General features: G+C 39.5%; 1 protein-coding gene across 1 annotated transcript in view; it reads right to left on the bottom strand.

The window, feature by feature from the left end:
- RIGI (RNA sensor RIG-I) overlaps positions 1-17,584 on the bottom strand; it is a 72,204-nt gene extending 54,620 nt beyond the window's left edge. Inside the window, exon 1 of the mRNA XM_002819715.5 lies at positions 17,311-17,584. Coding sequence (XP_002819761.2) covers positions 17,311-17,416 — 106 coding nt within the window. The 5' untranslated portion in view covers positions 17,417-17,584. The remainder of the gene's footprint in view (positions 1-17,310) is intronic.
- Between the last annotated feature and the right edge of the window lie 2,264 nt (positions 17,585-19,848).

Here is a 19,848-nt window from a genome sequence, read left to right as displayed (position 1 = left end):
CTGAAGTTGACCTGGGATGCTCAAGCTTGGTTGGGGGAGGGGCATCCACAATTACTGAGGCTTGAGTGGGCCATATTCCCCTCACAGTGTAAACAAAGCCATCAGGAAATTCAAACTGGGTAGAGCCTACTGCAGCTTGGCAAAGCCACTATAGCTAGATTGCCTCTCTAGATTCCTCACTCTAGGCAGGGCATCTCTGAAAAAAAAGCCAGCAGCCCCAGTCAGGGGCTTATAGATAAAACTCCCATTTCCCTGGGAGAGGGCACCTGGGGAAAGGGGCAGCTGTGGGCACAGCTTCAGCAGACTTAAATGTTGCTGCTTGCTGGCTCTGAAGAGAGCAACAGATCTCCCAGCACAGTGCTTGAGCTCTGCTAACAGACAGACTGCCTCCTTAAGTGGGTCCCTGACACCCGTGCCTCCTGGCGGGGAGACACCTCCTACCAGGGTCAACAGACACCTCATATAGGAGAGCTCCAGCTGGCATCTGGCAGATGCCCCTCTGGGAGGAAGCTTCCAAAGGAAGGAACAGGCAGCAATCTTTGCTGTTCTGCAGCCTCCACTGGTGATACCCAGGCAAACAGTGTCTGGAGTGGACATCCAGCAAACTCCAGCAGACCTGCAGCTGAGGGGCCTGTTAGAAGGAAAACTAACAAACAGGAATATCATCAATATCAACGAAAAGGACATCCACACAGATAACTCATCTGAAGGTCACCAGCATCTAAGACCAAAGGTAGATAAATCCACGAAGATGAGGAAACACCAGTGCAAAAAGGCAGAAAATTCAAAAAACCAGAACCCCTCTTCTCCTCCAAAGGATCACAACTCCTCGCCAGCAAGGGAACAAAACTGGACGGAGAATGAGTTCGACAAATTGACAGAAGTAGGCTTCAGAAGGTGGGTAATAACAAACTCCTCTGAGCTAAATAAAGGAGCATGTTCTAACCCAATGCAAGGAAGCTACAAACCTTGAAAAAAGGTTAGAGGAGTGATAACTAGAATAACCAGTTTAGAGAAGAACCTGAATGACCTGATGTAGCCAAAAAACACAACACGAGAACTTTGTGAAGCATACACAACTATCAATAGCTGAATCAATCAAGCAGAAGAAAGGATATCAGAGATTGAAGATGAGTTTAATGAAATAAAGCATGAAGACAAGATTAGAGAAAAAAAGAATGAAAAGGAATGAACAAAGCTTCCAAGAAATATGGGACTATGTGAAAAGACCAAACCTATGTTTGATTGGTGTACCCGAAAGTGACGGGGAGAATGGAACCAAGTTGGAAAACTGTCATCAGGATATTATCCAGGAGAACGTCCCCAACCTAGCAATACAGGCCAACATTCAAATTCAGGAAATACAGAGAACACCACAAAGATACTCCTCGAGAAGAGCAACCCCAAGACACATAATCATCAGATTCACCAAGATCGAAATTGAGGAAAAATGTTAGGCGCAGCCAGACAGAAAGGTTGAGTTACTCACAAAGGGAAGCCCATCAGACTAACAGCAGATCTCTCCGCAAAAACCCTACAAGCCAGAAGAGAGTGGGGGCCAATATTCAACATTCTTAAAGTAAAGAATTTTCAACCCAGAATTTCATATCCAGCCAAACTAAGATTTATAAGCAAAGAAGAAATAAAATCCTTTAACAGACAAGCAAATGCTGAGAGATTTTGTCACCACCAGGCCTGCCTTACAAGAGCTCCTGAAGGAAGCACTAAATATGGAAAGGAAAACTGGTACCAGCCACTGCAAAAACATACCAAATTGTAAAGACCATTGATGCTATGAAGAAACTGCATCAACTAACGGGCAAAATAACCAGCTAGCATCATAATGACAGGATCAAATTCACACATAACAATATTAACCTTAAGTGTAAATGGGCTAAATGCCCCAATTAAAAGACACAGACTGGCAAATTGGATAAAGAGTCAAGACCCATTGGTGTGCTGTATTCAGGAGACCCATCTCACATGCAAAGACACACATAGGCTCAAAATAAAGGGATGGAGGAAGATTTACCAAGCAAATGGAAAGAAAAAAAAAAAGCAGGCGTTGTAATCCCAGTCTCTGATAAAACAGATTTTAAACCAACAAAGATCAAAAAAGAGAAAGAAGGGCATTATATAATAGTAAAGGGATCAATGCAACAAGAAGAGGTAACTATCCTAAATATATATGCACCCAATACAGGAATACCCAGATTCATAAAGCAAGTTCTTACAGACCTACAAAGAGACTTAGACTCCCACACAATAATAGTGGGAGACTTTAACACCCCACTGTCAATAATAGATCAGCAAAACAGAAAATTAACAGGAACATTCAGGACTTGAACTCAGCTCTGGACAAAGCTGACCTAATAGACATCTACAGAACTCTCCACCCCAGATGAATAGAATATACATTCTTCTCAGCACCACATCATACTTATTCTAAAATTGACCACATAATAGGAAATAAAACACTCCTCAGCAAATGCAAAAGAACGGAAATCGTAACAGTCTGTCAGAACACAGTGCAATCAAATTAGAACCGAGGATTAAGAAACTCACTCAAAACTGCACAACTACGTGGAAACTGAACAACCTGCTCCTGAATGACTACTGGGTAAATATGAAATGAAGGCAGAAATAAATAAGTTCTTTGAAACCAATGAAAACAAAGACACAATGTACCAGAATCTCTGGGACACATTTAAAGCAGTGTGTAGATGGAAATTTATAGCACTAAATGCCCACAGGAGAAAGCGGGAAAGATCTAAAATCAACATCGTAACATCACAATTAAAAGAACTAGAGAAGCAAGAGCAAACAAATTCAAAAGCTAGCAAAAGACAAGAAATAACTAAGATCAGAGCAGAACTGAAGGAGATAGAGACACAGAAAACCCTTCAAAAAATTCAGTGAATCCAGGAGCTGGTTTTTTGAAAAGATTAACAAATATATAGACCACAAGCCAGCTTAATAAAGAAGAAGAGAGAGACGACTCAAATAGATACAATAAAAATAATAAAGGGGCTATCACCAGTGATCCCACAGAAATACAAACTACCATCACAGAATACTATAAACACCTCTATGCAAATGCACTAGAAAATCTAGAAGAAATGGATAAATTCCTAGACACATATACCATCCAAGACTAAACCAGGAAGAAGTCAAATCCCTGAATAGACCAATAACAAGTTGTGGCAGTAATAGCCTACCAACCAAAAAAAGCCCAGGACCAGATGGATTCACAGCTGAATTCTACCAGCGGTACAAAGAGGAGCTTATACCATTCCTTCTGAAACTAAATAGAAAAAGAGGGACTCTTCCCTAATTCATTTTATGAGGCCAGCATCATCCTGATACCAAAACCTGGCAGAGACAAAACCAAAACAGAAAATTTCAGGCCAATATCCCTGATGAACATTGATGCAAAAATCCTCAATAAAATACTGGCAAACTGAATCCAGCAGTATATCAAAAAGCTGATTCATCATAATCAGGTCTGCTTCATCCCTGGGATGCAAGGCTGGTTCAACATATACAAATCAATAAACGTAATCATCACATAAACAGAACTAATGACAAAAACTACGTGATTATCTCAATAGATGCAGAAAATGCCGTTGATAAAATTCAACAGCACTTCATGCTAAAAACTCTCAATAAACTATGTATTGATGGAATGTATCTCAGAATAATAAAGAGCTATTTATGACAAACCCACAGCCAATATCATACTGAATGGGCAAAAGTTGGAAGCATTTCCTTTGAAAACCAGCACAAGACAAGGATGCCCTCTCTCCCCACTCCTATTCAACATACTGTTGGAAGTTCTGGCCAGGGCAATTAGGCAAGAGAAAGAAATAAAGGGTATTCAATTAGGAAAAGAGGAAGTCAAATTGTCTCTGTTTGCAGATGACATGATGGCATATTTAGAAAACCCCATAGTCTCAGCCCAAAATCTCCTTAAGCTGATAAGCAACTTCAGCAAAGTCTCAGGATACAAAATAATGTGCAAAAATCACAAGCATTCCTATACACCAATAACAGACAGAGAGCCAAATCATGAGTGAACTCCCATTCACAATTACTACAAAGAGAATAAAATACCTGGGAATCCAACTTCCAAGGGACATGAAGGACCTCTTCAAGGAGAACTACCAACCACTGCTCAACAAAATAAAAGAGGAACCAAACAAATGGAAGAACATTCCATGCTCATGGATAGGAAGAATTAATATCGTGAAAATGGCCATACTGCCCAAGGTAATTTATAGATTCAATGGTATCCCCATCAAGCTACCACTGGCTTTCTTCACAGAATTGTAAAAAACTACTTTAAAGTTCATATGGAACCAAAAAAGAGCCCACATAGCCAAGACAATCCTAAGCAAAAAAGAACAAAGCTGAAGGCATCATGCTACCTGACTTCAAACTATACTACAAGGCTACAGTAATCAAAAGAGCATGGTACTGGTACCAAAACAGATTATCAGATATATAGACCAATGGAACAGAACAGTCATCAGAAATAATGCCAAACATCTACAACCACATGGTCTTTGACAACCCTGACAAAAACAAGCAATGGGGAAAGAATTCCCTATTTAATAAATGTTGTTGGGAAAACTGACTAGCCATATACAGAAAACTGAAACTGAACCACTTCCTTACACCTTACACAAAAATTAACTCAAGATGGATTAAAGCCTTAAATGTAAGGCCTAAAACTATAAAATCCCTAGAAGAAAACCTAGGCAATACCATTCAGGACATAGGCACGGGCAAAGACTTCATGACTAAAACACTAAAAGCAATGACAACAAAAGTCAAAATTGACAAATAGAATCTAATTAAACTAAAGAGCTTCTGCACAGCTAAAGAAACTATCATCAGAATGAACAGGCAAACTACAGAATGAGAGAAAATTTTGCAATCTATCCATCTGACAAAGGGCTAATATCCAGAATCTACAAGGAACTTAAACAAATTTAAAAGAAAGAAACAACCCCATCAAAAAGTGGGTGCAGGATATGAACAGACATTTCTCAAATGAAGACATTTATACTGCCAACAAACACATGAAAAAATGCTCATCATCACTGGTCATTAGAGAAATGCAAATCAAAACCACAATGAGATACCATCTCATGCCAGTTAGAATGGCGATCATTAAAAAGTCAGGAAACAACAGATGCTGGAGAGGATGTGGAGAAACAGAAATGCTTTTACACTTTTGGTGGGAGTATAAATTAGTTCAACCATTGTGGAAGACAGTGTGGTGATTCCTCAAGGATCTAGAACCAGAAATATCCTTTGACCCAGCAATCCCATTACTGGGTATATACCAAAATATTGTAAATCATTCTCCTATAAAGACACATGCACATGTATGTGTCTTGCGGCATTGTTCACAATAGCAAAGACTTGGAACCAACCCAAATGCCCATCAATGATAAACTGGATAAAGAAAATGTGGCACATATACACCATGGAATACTATGCAGCCATAAAAAAAATGAGTTCATGTCCTTTGCAGGTACATGGATGAAGGTGGAAACCATCATTCTCAGCAAACTAATACAGGAACAGAAAACCAAACACCGTATGTTCTCACTCATAAGTGGGAGTTGAACAATAAGAACACGTGGACACAGGGAGGGGAACATCACACACTGGGGCCTTTTGGGGGCTGGGGGGATAGGGGAGGGATAGCATTAGAAGAAATACCTAATGGAGATGATGGGTTGATGGGTGCAGCAAACCACCATGGCACGTGTATACCTATGTAACAAACCTGCACGTTCTGCACATGTGTCCCAGAACTTAAAGTATAATTTAAAAAAATGCTTGACTATTGCACTTACCTTTGTGGACAAATCTATAAAATTATTTAAAATAAACTCTACATGCCTAGTTTCAACATTCATGACCAATCCTTGCATTACAAGAACTCCTTTTTTTACGCTAATTTTTTTCAGTTCCCATTGTTTGGAATCACATTTCCAGTAATTTCTGTAAGAAATATATATAAGACCCCACATACATAATAATGTTTTCTTCTTGCTTACATACATAAATACCTGGCTAAATATAAAATAGGGGCAACTTTGTTTTACCTTTTAAATGCTGCACAGAGTTTTACTCTTTAGTTACATTAGAGTTGCAGAGAAGTCAGAGACCAACTTGATGTTGATTCTGTTAGAGAAAACCTGAGTAATCTTATTTGTGGCCAGGCATGGTGGCTCACACCTGTAATCCTAGCACTTTGAGAGGCCAAGGTGTGCGGATCACAAGGCCAGGAGTTAGAGACCAGCCTGACCAACATGGTGAAACCCTGTCTCACTTGAACCCGGAAGTGGATGTTGCAGTGAGCCGAGATCACACCACTGCACTCCAGCCTGGGTGAGAGAGCAGGACTCTGTCTCAAAAAAAAAAAGAAAAAAAGCCACACATATTTGTTTTTCCTGAATGTTTACATGATTATTTCTTCATCTGAGAAATATGAAAATCCTACTAATGTATTCCCTTCTCAATAAACTCACATGCAAAGTGCTGTCTCTTTCTTAAACAAGTAAAATTTTCTTTTTTTTCCATTTATCTTTGCTTCTGTCTTCTCTCTCCTTTCTTGGAACCCACATTGTAACCAAATTGTATAGACTGGATTTGTGTGAAGATACTATTAAGCACTACCTCCCTTGTAATTTTTAATTTGTGAATCATATTTTCAAAAGAACTGCCTACATTTATTTATCTTCTCCACTTCCTTGCCCTCTATTTATTCCTGAGTCTACTCTTGCAGTTAGTTTCCCAACCATCTTATACCTTTACCTTCATCCCTACTCCACAGAAACTAGTCCTGTGGGTGGCCCCAAAAGTCAATAATGCCAAAGTAAAGGGAATGTTTTTTTAGTTCTGACAGACCTTGGGTTCTCAGCATCATTCAGCCATGTTATCCACCACATCATTCTCCCTTAGTTTCCGTGATGCCTCCTTGCCCACATATGCGGCACTCTTTCCCAGTCTCTTTTCCTCCTCTGCTCACCTCTTAAATGAGGGCTTGCACAGGATTCCGTCTCAGGCTCTTTCTACTCACACTCTAAAAAGCAATCTTGAAACTGACTACAGTCCCACAGACATTTATTCCAGAAAAACGGAAATTGACCCTTCTGGTCTGTAAATTTGAAGCTTACACTTGTTTTATCTGAGATCCTTTCTCAGGCAAAAGACCACCAGGCCTCTCAAAAAGTATCAAACTGAAATTCACCAGATTATCACATCCAGACAATGAGGCCAGGCCCCTCATTCATCATGATTGCTTCCTGAGTTCCTGTTTTCCCACACAGTTACATTTCTTCCCTGCTATATAAACCCCTAATTTTAGTGGGTCAGGGAGATGGATTTGAGACTAATCTCTCATCTTCTTGGCTACAGCTCCCAATTAAAGCCTTCTTCCCTGGCAATACTTGTTGTCTCCCTGTTTAGCTTTCTGTGTGGCTAGCAGGAGGACCTAGGCCAAACCCCTGGTGCTTCAGTAACAGATTTTTGTGGCTGGGTTGCTGTGGTCCAGGAGTCCCAGAAGCCCTCCTAAGCAACTGCCCACCCAATTTTGGCTGGAAGTGAGTTTTGGTCTCTCTGGCCCTGCTGCTGCCAGCCCCAGCTGAGTTCCTGATTGCTAGGAAGAACAGCCTTTGAAATGTGACAGTGGCATCTGGATAAGTGAGTGTCCTTTCTTGGCCCAGACAGCAAGATCTGCTCAATTTGGAAATTTTAAAAGGAGCTTCCATTTGCAGGTTAAACAAGCCCAACTGACTAAGAAAGGGAAGCAACCTGACTCTCCGTATGATACTCTAGAGAGCACGTTTGTAATTTCTGTGTTTATGTCTGGCCAAGTTAGTGTCTTTTTTGGGTACCAGACAGTGGGATCGGCTCCTCTCAATTTGGAAAATTCCTAAGAAATTTCTGTTTGCAGGTTAATAAAGCCCGATTGAGAGAGAAAAGCACCTCGACTGTTTCAGTTTGGATACTGTTAGGGCTTGTCTATTGCTTCAGCAGTTGGATTGTGTTTTGGTGATTGTGTGTGTCAATCTAGTAATGGGAAATTAGAATTCAACAAACAAATATTCTTTTGTACTACGTTTGCCCCAATATTCTTTGGAATCTGGAGTTGGCTGTTGAATGGGAAAGCCAGGTGGAGTTCCATGTATTCTGGCTTTTATGCCGCTGTTTTAAGCAGGGTTGGGCCTGGTGAGTAGTTTCCACCTGACGTTCTTCTGTAGTGCTGTTTGCCCCAGGGTTCTTTGGAATGTAGCTTCTAAAAATCAAACTGCCATGGAAACTGCTTTACCCAAAATTCTGGTTCACAGCCTTCACTGGATTACCGATTGGAGCAAACAAAGTTTAGCCATGTGGACTTGGTTGTAGATTGGTGAGTTTGTATTGCTGTCTCATGGCTAGAGTTCCAAGGTAAAAGCTGTTGGATCTTTGTGTGTGTATACATGTTTAGATGTGTTTATCTAGATGTACATTAACTATGTTATACACTATACCTACCAAATTGGCTTATAAATAAAAGAGTGCTCATAAATTAAGTCCAAAGTGTTTTTCAAGTTCACATGACTTCAGTAAATCTTTAATAAACAAGCTGTCTTTAAAATTATTGGTAAAATAAAAATAGAAATGTCTTCAGAATTGTCAGCATACATTTTTGTCTCAATTTTATATTTGTCTCAGCTAGATAATTTGAGGTATCAGAGTTTGGCAGAATGTTATAAAGCTATAAACTCAGTGAATATTTGTGTGAATTCTTTATAAGACTAATTTAATGCTGTTAGTTTAATGAAAACAGCTGAATCTTCTGAGTTATTGATAGAAATGCCCATGTATTAATTTTAAGGTTCTTATTTAGGTGAACACCTGACATTCACAGGTTATAAAATGGTTAAGAAGGAAATGATGCAGAAATAATCTAGATAAACTGCTAAAAATAAATAAAATGTAAATGGTCAAATGCTGTAAATGAACTTTTGGCATAATCAGAAATATAATCATTGGATGTTTGAGTCATTTCCAATTAAGAAAAGGTTATGATGTGGGGAACATGTTTCTAAAAACTGTGGAATGGTTCTCATCTATAAAATACTAATATCTGCTAGGCAGCTCAAGATTTCTTCCTTCCTAGGTTTTTACTGAAATTTAAGGTTGTTACTAAGGATAAGAATTCTAGTTCATATGTAATTCTATATATAAAATGTGCAAAAGACAATGTATTTTTATTCAGAAAAAAATAATTTTATCTAACTCAGAAGTTATCTAAAGTTTATTAATAATTCAAATTATGGACTTGAAAGGTTACTTATGAAACAAGGTAGAAAAGAACAAGTAGACGAGAGAGATGTGGAGAAAGTTATGAGTATGAAGATGTATTTTTGGTAAGGAAGGTTATAAAGAAAATAATTTTGTATGACAAAGCATCTTATAATGGTAATTTTTTTGTCCTAAAGTAAAATGACTGTTTTTAAAAAAAAAAAAAAAAAAGAAGAAGAAGAAAAAACGAAAATCCAGGACAAATCAGAAAGTCTAAGCATATCATAGATGGTGTGTGTAAGTCATGTAGTTTCTCTCCTATTTCTTTGTGTGTCTACCTTTATGTACAGACAGAGAAAATACAAAGTTTAAAAGGCTTAAATAATATTCTCTTAAAACCAGATAGAATATTGGAGAAATCTGGCTAATTAACACTGCTCATAGTTAAAGCTCTTAGTCTTGATGAAAGTAAAATAAGAAATATTGTAAAGAAACACATTGGCAGTTTGGCAATTCTTTCTTAATATAGTTAACCATGAAGCCAGATAGAAGACAGATATAGCAACAATCAAATTTCACCTACATGCTTGCATTGCTTCACACTGTATTTGCTTCTGCATAGATATACTATCATTACAGTATAATACTTACTGGTCACATACCTAAATTGATTTTTTTTTTTTTGATACAGATTCTCGCTCTGTCACCCAGGCTGGAGTGAGTGCAGTGGCATGATCTCAGCTCTACCTCCCGGTCATGCAATTCTCATGCCTCAGCCTCCTCCAGAGTAGCTGGGATTATAGGTGTGTGCCATCATGCCTGGCCAATTTTTGTATTTTTAGTAGAGATGGGGTTTTACCATGTTGGCCAGGCTGGTCTCAAACTCCTGGCCTCAAGTGATTCACCCACCTGGGCCTCCCAAAGTGCTAAGATTACAGGCATGAGCCACCACACCCAGCCTAAAGTGAATTTCTTAATTGCACAAAATATATAGTGGTATTGGTGAATTTAAAGACATTAAATTGTGCATCAGGAACAAAATATTCATCATATTTTTTTTGGCTCTGGGTAACACTACAGCCTCCACGTTAAACTGAGTAGAAAATTTTCAGGTTGGTTTCTTGTTTGTTTTTTCTTTTAATTTGCATTTATTTGCTGTTTCTTCTTCTTTAGGTTTTACTTATATATACATATTAATAAAACCATTGATGGTTTTTAGTTTCTAATGTAAGGAAGGCTTTTATTTGGTTCCATGAATAGTCATTTTGTTTCCTATGCATTTCCAGTATCTCATCATTTGCTCTACTTATCCAAAGTTCCTAAGCTACCTTTTTCAAGCTTCCAAAAATTGATGGTGGACACCAGCCTTTAACATTTGTTTGGTTCTGCTTACCTCTAATGAACTAGAGAGCTATAAGAACTTTAAGATTCCTGGCAAAAAAAAAATAATCAAAGGTTTATTCTTCTAAGTTCTGAACAAAAATAGTACATTATTATTGGTTATTTGGAAAAGTAGGTGAGAGAGATGTTTAAATGGTGTTTATTTCCAAGGTAATTCAATTCAATCAACAATAGCGGTTTCAGATCTTTTCCTTTAATGAGGCAAAACTGCTATATGGGTACAAAGTTTTAATATTCAGAAAAAAATTGGCTTTGTCTTTAAGGAAATTATATTGATTGGGCTTTCTCTCAAACTAATTTAGTTGTGTTTACCATTATTAAGATTAAATAACATTTACTTGGATTAAGTCATAAAAAAATTATAAGACTTTCTAGTTTTTTTTTATACTAAGCCATTTATCACTGATGGGGCTTCACATGTATACTTGAAAACAAAATATGTACATACAAGTGTTATGCCAGTTTGAAGATTCTAGTGGTGTAAGTCACTTAAATCAGTTGTCAGTACTTTATCCAGAAACCAATCTTGGAAATGTATGATGAGGCCCTTTTAAAATAGCTGAAAAGAAATTACTGTGTGCTTATTTTCACTTTGTCCTTGTTTTGTTGTATACTTTTTAAATGAAAGATTTATCTTCATACTGAATTTCCAAAACTGATACTTGCATTTACCATTTTTTTTTAAATGATGGAAAGAAAAGTTAACTATCTTACTTTAGTAAGTTTGGCACAGGACCTACCACATTTTTGAGGCTCTAGGTCACAGTTTTGTCATTAGAATGCTAGCAGATAAATGCAAGGAGTAACCTAACCACTTTAATACAATGGATTGTATAATGGGTTGAAGTGTTTCAGACAGTAACTACTAGACACCAAATCCCAGGGTTTTATTTTGTGACATATTAGAGAGAATGATGAGGTTTCCTGCAGTATAAATACGCTATTAAATAATTCTTAGGAAACAATTATTTAGTAATTCAAAGGCCTTTGACTCCTGGGTCCAAAAAAGACACCAATACCTGCTAAATCTTGAGCACTGACACCAAATGAAGCCTCGTCTTCAGACTCAGGAGAAGGTGACAATCATAATGAACTGCTATTATGAGACATAGGGCTAGAAATTAAAACCATTCAATCCATCTATGCCCAGGAACTACTGCAGAAAAGGTGAGCATGTGAGCTTGTAAGGGCTGATTTTGAGTTATAAAATTAGTTCAGGGTTTTTCTATAAATTAAACATTAACATCAAAAGCACACTGATGCAAGGCCAATGTCTGGGCCCCTGTGTCATAACAGGGTTTTCTTGGAGCATTACTCTACTCTTTAATAGGAAATCGTAAAACGTTATAAAAAGATGGCTGGGTGTGGTGGCTCAGGCTGGGTGTGGTGGCTCAGGCTGGGTGTGGTGGCTCAGGCTGGGCGTGGTGACTCAGGCCGGGTGTGGTGGCTCACGCCTGTAATCCCAGCACTTTGGGAGGCCAAGGCAGGTGGATCAGCTGAGGCCAGGAGTTGGAGACCAGCCTGGCTGACATGGTGAAACCCCGTCTCTACTAAAGATACAAAAATTAGCCAAGTGTGGTGGCATGGCCTGTAATCCCAGCTACTAGGGAGGTTGAGGCAGGAGAATTGCTTGAACCCAGGAGGCAGAGGTTGCAGTGAGCCAAGATCGCACCACTGTAGCCTGGGCAACAGAGCCAGACTCCATCTCAAAAAAAAAAAAAAAAAAAAAAAAAAAAAACAACTTTACAGAAATCCTACCTTATAGTCAAACTGATTAAAATTCGGTTTATAAGGTTTTATTAAAATTAGCTTTAACATTAAAAATATACCATACAAAGGTAAAATTTGATGTTCTCTTTTGAATAAAATGTTTGTATAATATTGAGATAAAATATTTGTTTACCTTTTGAGTGAACTGTAGGGGGAAGGAAGAGGGAGAGACATTTAGTTGGCCTCATGCTGTCTTTATTAAGCCTTATTGTTGGGAAACTGAGTTCCCTATCAAAGGGTAAATGTGTTTGTTGTTTTCTTTTTGGCTAAATGAATAACTATTTTGTAGTGACCTGTGATCCTATTTTGTGATATCAAGTGTCTTAAATCTTTGATACTGACAGACTTCCCAACAGCAAAAATTTCAAGTTCTAAATTCAGGGGTTTTTTTTTTAACCTCAAACTAACTTTTTTGTATATTAGCTTCCTTGAAGTCCAAGACAAACAGACATGTTAGGCTTCTTTGGTATGTTAGAATTATACAGGAAGCATTATCAAATGTGAGGTGGTATTTAACTTCCTTTGGGTTATATTTATATAGATGTGCTATTAATATGTGTTGCAGGACTATATGACATTCCTAAAATTCTGATATGTCTTAATATATGGTGTCAGTAATGATAATTATTATGTTAAATTGTTATATGCCAACAGAAAAAAAAATTTCCTTGTCAACTGTGTCTTTATGGCTCTCCTAAGACTTTTGTCATCACATTGATTCTTTCCAAAAAGTGACTTATAATCAGATATAGTCCAGAGCTTGTTTATTCAGGGCACTTCATGAAAAGGAGTCTTGAATGCAGATTTCTGATAACTTTGGAGATTGTGCCACTGGAATACAGAAAACTTCTAGGACTCTTAATTAGAGTCTCTCTTAATTAAAAGGCTGACATGTTTATAAAGATTACTAACCCAATATGAAGCACAGCAGGAGTTGATTGCATGGACTGAACTAATGTGGGACTGAAATAATTTTTTATGGTTTTGTTTGAAAAAGTCTGGAGAATTTTTGTTTTTTGGAATCTGGAGAATTTTTTCTTTTAAGCGCTTCATAACCTTTAAGAATACAGTATATTAAGTAGAGTATACCCTTGTAAACAGAATTTGAGGCATTTTCTCTCTCCCTAATTTCTCCAGAATTTATAAACTATTTGTGAATATTCTTAATTCATGGCAATGTGTTTTCTTGCATACATTTAATAAAAATCTGTTTTCTTTTATAATGGGACACAGTTGAAGGAACAAGTTATTTTCCTAGGGCTTTGACTGAAATGGCCTTGTGAGAGGTTCCAGCAAAGCCAATTAGGAGAGCCCATATGGACAATAATTTTTGCTGCACTTTCTGTGGGTAAATAAGCCAAGTATATGTAACTGAGGCTTATTTTGCAGGTAGGCCCATCCAGCTGTGATACGTCTTTGGTGAAAGCGGGGAACAGTAATGATACAGATTGTGTCTCAGAAGAAAACTACATTAGATTAACTTTTGATTCCTGGATGGCCACGTGGTTACCCATAGTATGGAACTGCCCACCACGCCATTCCTCAGCATGAAGCTGCCAGAAAGATTGAGGATCAGATTCCCCATGATCCAGGAATTGATAAATAGAAAGAGGGGGACTGAAACCAACACAACAGTCCCATATACAATTCTTTCAAATAAACATAGAAATTGACCCCCCTGATCTTAAAGCTGAAACTTGTATTTGTTTTATCTGAGTTCCTTCCCCAGGAAAAGGCCCCCCAGGCCTCTCAAAAGGTATAAAAGAACTGAAAGTCATCAGACCATCACTTCCAGACAATGAGACACCAGGCCCCTCATTTATCATGATTGCTTCCTTACCCCTCCAGAGTCCATTTTCCAACACCTAGTTATATTTCTTTCCTTCTATCCATACCCCTAATTTCAATGGGTCAGGGAGATGGATTTGAGACTGATCTCCTACCTCCTTTGCTGCAGCTCCCAATTAAAGCCTTGGCAATACTTGTTGTCTCAGTGATTGGCTTTCTGTGCAGCCAGCAACAGAACCTAGGCTGAATCCCTGGTGTTTCAGTAACAATCGCACCCACTCTCATTGTTTCAGCAAGGATCTCTACATTAATGTCTCCCAACCGTGGACCCTTTTCCTGAACTCCACACCTGTGCAGCCAACAATCTGATGAACATCTCTTCATGGATGTATCCAAGGCATACAAACCCAGCATACCTAAATCCGAATTTTTCTCCTTCTCCTGCAAACCTGTCCCTCTTCCCACATTTCCTATCTCAGAAACTACCATTTATTCACCCAAGGACCAAAGCCAGAGACCTGGAAGTCATTCTCCACCCTGTCCTCACCCTTACCTCCTCACCACAACTCCCCAAGAGACCTATTGATTATACTTTCCAAATGTGTCTTGAATCCATCCATTTCTCCCCATTCCTCTGGATTCCTATTTTCCTAACTAGTCTCCCTGCTTCCAGTTTTTCCACTCTGCTGTCCTGGCATCATTGCATCTGCCATTCTCTCTCTCCCTGTCTTGTACCTATCCAAGACATTCCTCAAACTGAAGTCAAAGTCGTTTTTCTACAATGCAAATTCTATTTTGGTCCCCTCTCCTTATCACATTTCAGTGGATAAAGTCCAAAACTGTTCATATCCCACTTCTGCTTGCCTCTTAAGTCTCATCTCTCTCAACTCCTGCCTCTCTCTCCACAATGCCACCATACTAATATTTTCTGGATACCCGGAACACTCTAGTTTCTCTTTCACCTTGGACCTTTGCACATAAGGAGCCCTCTAACTGCAATTTATTGTCTCCTTCCAGCTAATTTTTTCTCCTTCTTTAGACCTCAGTTCAAATGCCAAATATCTGGGAAGCTTTGGCTGTGCCCTTTGGACTCTGGTAGACATCCCAGCTTTTTTCCATCAAAGCACTGCTGCACTTTATTATTTACTATTTTGTTACCTGCATTCACATACACACACTAATCACTATTAGGGCAGGAACAGTTTCTACTGTGCTCATCATTGCTTCCTCAGCTTTCAGTGACACTATTGGGTGATAGGTGCTGAGTAAATTACCTCCAATGCTAACATAATACAGATACGAGTTGCTTATTTTATTCCATCAAGGTGTATCAAATCAATATATGAGTGAATGAAAAAATGGAATTCACACCAGTTGTTAGTGCTTCTTCCAAGTACTTCTTCAGGTGCCAAGCTACACTGGTCACTAGAATGCCATTCCACAACCTTTCTTTTAGTTTTGTAGAGCAATTAGCATTCAAGTTAGTTGCCGGTCTTAACGCAATTTCCAAAAACTGCAATAACATCAGGAAAGACTGGCACTTGGAGACTTTTAGGATTCCCAGGCCCCCTCTCATCGACTTTTTTTGTGGTTTTTTTTTTTTTGGAGACAAGAGTCTCACGATGTCGCCCAGGCTGAGTGCAGTGGTGCGATCTCACCACAACCTCCACCTCCCTGGTTCAAGCGATTTTCATTCCTCAGCCTCCTGAGTAGCTGGGACTACAGGAGTGCACCACTACGCCTGGCTAATTTTGTATTTTTCAGTAGAGACGGGGTTTCACCATATTGGCCAAGCTGGTCTCGAACTCCTGACCTTGTGATCCACCCGCCTAGGCCTCCCAAAGTGCTGGGTGCAGGGAGCCGAAGGCCCTTGGGACATGACCAACTCAGCATTCCGCTGGAGGCTATATGATCAAACAGCAAACTGTTTATCATGAATGCAGCACGTGGGCAAACTCACACTGCCTTGCCACCAGAAGGTTTGCTGAGCGCCTCACTCCCTGGCGCCGGGCTCCTTGAAATTATTGAGAAATCTAGCACCTATTGTTCGAAGAATGCAGTCTTGCAAGCCTGCTGTGAATCAAGCAGCCAGCCAACAACCACCTCCCCTTCTCGCTATCTCTTTTGCTTAATAAACAAGAAGGGCTGTGTAAAGCTCAGGGCCCTTGTCCACTAGAGGCAAGGTGCCCCCTGACCCCTTCTTCCAGATATACTCTTTTGTCTCTTGTCTTTTATTCCCGCGTTCGCCCCACTTTGTTCAGTCCCCTAGGTCCGTGCGGGTTACATAGTGGCACCCCGAACAGCAACAGCATCGGGTGCTCTACAGCTGGGATTACAGCGTGAGCGACCACGCCAGGCCTCATCCATATCTTTTAAGTACCATCTCCTTTCACCTCTTTCCCAGAAGCCTCTGCTCATCTCCAGCACAAATTAATTCGATACAAATTTACAAAATGGTCATTACCCAGGATCACCTGTCTCCGAAGCTAGATGGAAACACCTGTATTAAAGCCTACAGCTATTCGGTCTGGAAAAGTCCAGCTCTTCTCCAGCTTCCACTTCTTTAGACGTGCAAATAAGATTCGGCAGAGTAAGCATCAACTTCCTTTAAGCTCAGACCGCATTTTGTGCTCAGTACTGTAATTATCTGCCCTTTGTGTCCCATCCCTTGGGCTGTAATGTATACTAAGGAAGAGCCCTTATCTTATTTCTCAATCTCTGTCAGTACCCAGCCAAGCACACAGTAGACTTTAATATTAGTGAAAATAAATGAAACAGAAAATTTCTTCCCCAGCTTTGAACCTAAATAGATGAGCACCCTTAAGCAAGTTACTTCACCTCGCTGGAACTCAGTTTCCCCACCTAGGCCTCCGAGGGCTCCTCAAACTATGGCAACCTCTAGCCTAAAATGCTGCGGAGATCTTACCACAAACCTGGGGTGTCTGGCAGGCTATCTGCATTGATTAAAAGAAGGGAACGAAGCAAGAGAAAAACAAGTCCTCAATTGTTTTCCGCCGAGAAGGCGCCGCTGGAGACACTCACCCTCCCTAAACCAGGGGGCCATGTAGCTCAGGATGTAGGTAGGGTCCAAGGTCTTCCGGATATAATCCTGGAAGGCTTGCAGGCTGCGCCGCTGCTCGGTGGTCATGCCGGCCTCTGCTTCCAGCTACGTTCCCGCCTGGCTGTGCCTCACTAGCTTTAAAGCCTGGTAGGAGGAGGGCGTGGCGAGCGGGGAAAGCAGGGATTTTCCGATGAAATAATGCGGGACGAGAGGCGGAGCTGCATAGGAACTTTAATAACTAAAGGGAAAATCGAAAGTGCAACTAGCGGCGGGCGGGGTCCGCGGAGGCTGTGCTGCCTCGCGCTAGTTTCGTTTCCCTCCGCACCGAGGAAGCCCGGGAACGGAGAGGACCCCTAGGAATTGCTTTTATTTTTATGATCTTATATTTTGTTTTGCTTTTATAGCGCTAACGTTTAGACACAGTAAAATGCACATAATCTGAGTGTGCAATTCGATGAGTTTTGTAAAGTGTACACCGGTGTACACAGTTATCCCACATAGGCTGGGTGCCAGGGTAAGTCTATGTTTAGCTTTATAATGACTGATTATATCCAGTTTACATTCCCACCCGCAGTAGGAGAGCTACAGTAGACACATTGGTCAGCCTTTCTTTTTTTTTTTTTTTTAAACTTCCATCTTGGTCGGTGTGAAATGGTATATTATTGTGGTTTTAATTTTAATTTCCCATATAATTAATGGTGGGCACATTTGCATGTGCTTACTGGGTCATTCATATACCTTTTGTGAAGCATCTGCTCCAATCTTTTGCCTGACTTTGGAGTTTTTTGGTTTATGGATTTACAGGAGTTATTTATTCTGGATACAAAATTGTTAAATATATGTATTCGAAGTATCTTCTTCCAGTCAGTGGCTTACCATTTCATTTTTTTTTTATTACTATACTTTAAGTTTTAGGGTACATGTGCACAATGTGTACGTTAGTTACATATGTATACATGTGCCATTTCATTTTCTTAAAGGTGTCTTTTGAGGAGCAACTTACATTGATGCAATTTTTCAGGTTTTTCTTCTGTTTGTTGTTTTTTGTGTCCTCTTTAATAAATCTTTGCCTACCCCAAGGTCATGAAAATATTGTTTCCTTTTAAATGTATATTTTTAGCCTTTACTTCTGGGTCTATTACTATCTCAAAATAATTTTGTTGTGGCGTGAGATGGGGGATCCAGGTTCACTTTTTCCACATTTCTAATTGTTTCAGCACCGTTTGTTGAAAACTTTTTCTTTTGCCATTGGATAGCCTTGGGACCTTTGTAAAAAAACCAAGTCCATTGAATGTATGTGTGTCTATTTCTGACTCTTGTTATATTCTACTTCCTACTACTTTGACAATACCACTGTCTCTAGGTTACTTTAGATTTCAACTAAGTCTCAAAATCAAGTACTACTAAGTTCTCCAAATTTGTTTTTCACTGTGAAGATATTAGCTATTTGAGATTCTTTGCATTCTTTTTTTTTTTTTGAGACAAGGTCTCTCTCTGTCTCCCAGGCTGGAGTGCAGTGGTACAAACAGGAGTCACTGCAACCTTGAATCCCTGTGCATTTCCATATGAAATAAGAATCAACTTGTCAATTACCCCTTCCTCCCCCCAAAAAAAGCTTATTGGGATTTTGATCAAGATTGCATTGAACCTACAGATAAACTTGGGGAGAAGTGACATCTTAATAATATTGAGTCTTCTAATCCATAAGCATGGTATGCCTTTTCATTCACTGAGGTCTATAATTTCTCTCAGCGTATTTTAGTTTTGTTTCATTTTATTTTACAGACGGAGTCTCACTATGTTGCCCAAGCTGGAGTGCAGTGGCTATTCACAGGCACAATTATAGTGTGCTACAGCCTTGAACTCATGGGCTCAACGGATCCACCTGGACTCAAGCAATCCTCCTACCTCAGCCATCCAGAGTAGCTGGGACTACAGGCATGGGCCATCACACCTGGCTATTCTGAACTATTTTATGTTATTTGATGCTACTGTCAATGGAATTGTTTTTAAGATTTCATTTTCAAATTGTCTGTTGCTACTGTATAGAAATACAAATGATTGGCTGGGTGTGGTGGCTCACGCCTGTAATCCCAGCACTTTGGGAGGCTGAGGTGGGTGGATCACCTGAGGTCAGGAGTTCGAGACCAGCCTGGCCAACATGGTGAAACCTCGTCTCTACTAAAAATACAAAAAATAGCCGGGCGTGGTGGTGGGCACCTGTAATCCCAGCTACTCGGGAGGCTGAGGCAGGAAAATCGCTTGAACCCAGGAAGCAAAGGGTGCAGTAAGCCAAGATCGCACCACTGTACTCCAGCCTGGGCGACAGAGTGAGACTCCATCTCACGAAAAAAGAAAAAGAAATACAAGTGATTTTTGTTTGACCTTAAAACATGCAACATTGCTAACTTCACTTATTTGTTCTAGTAATTGTTCTGTAAATTCCTCTAAGTTTTCTAGATAAATAGTGATGTCATTTGTGAATACATACTTTAACTTCTTCCTTTCCAATCTTTATG

The sequence above is a fragment of the Pongo abelii genome, chromosome 13 (genome assembly GCF_028885655.2).
Source record: "Pongo abelii isolate AG06213 chromosome 13, NHGRI_mPonAbe1-v2.0_pri, whole genome shotgun sequence".
Classification (NCBI taxonomy): domain Eukaryota; kingdom Metazoa; phylum Chordata; class Mammalia; order Primates; family Hominidae; genus Pongo; species Pongo abelii.
Note: the sequence above shows the minus strand (reverse complement) of the source record. Positions and strands in the feature narration are given on the sequence as shown.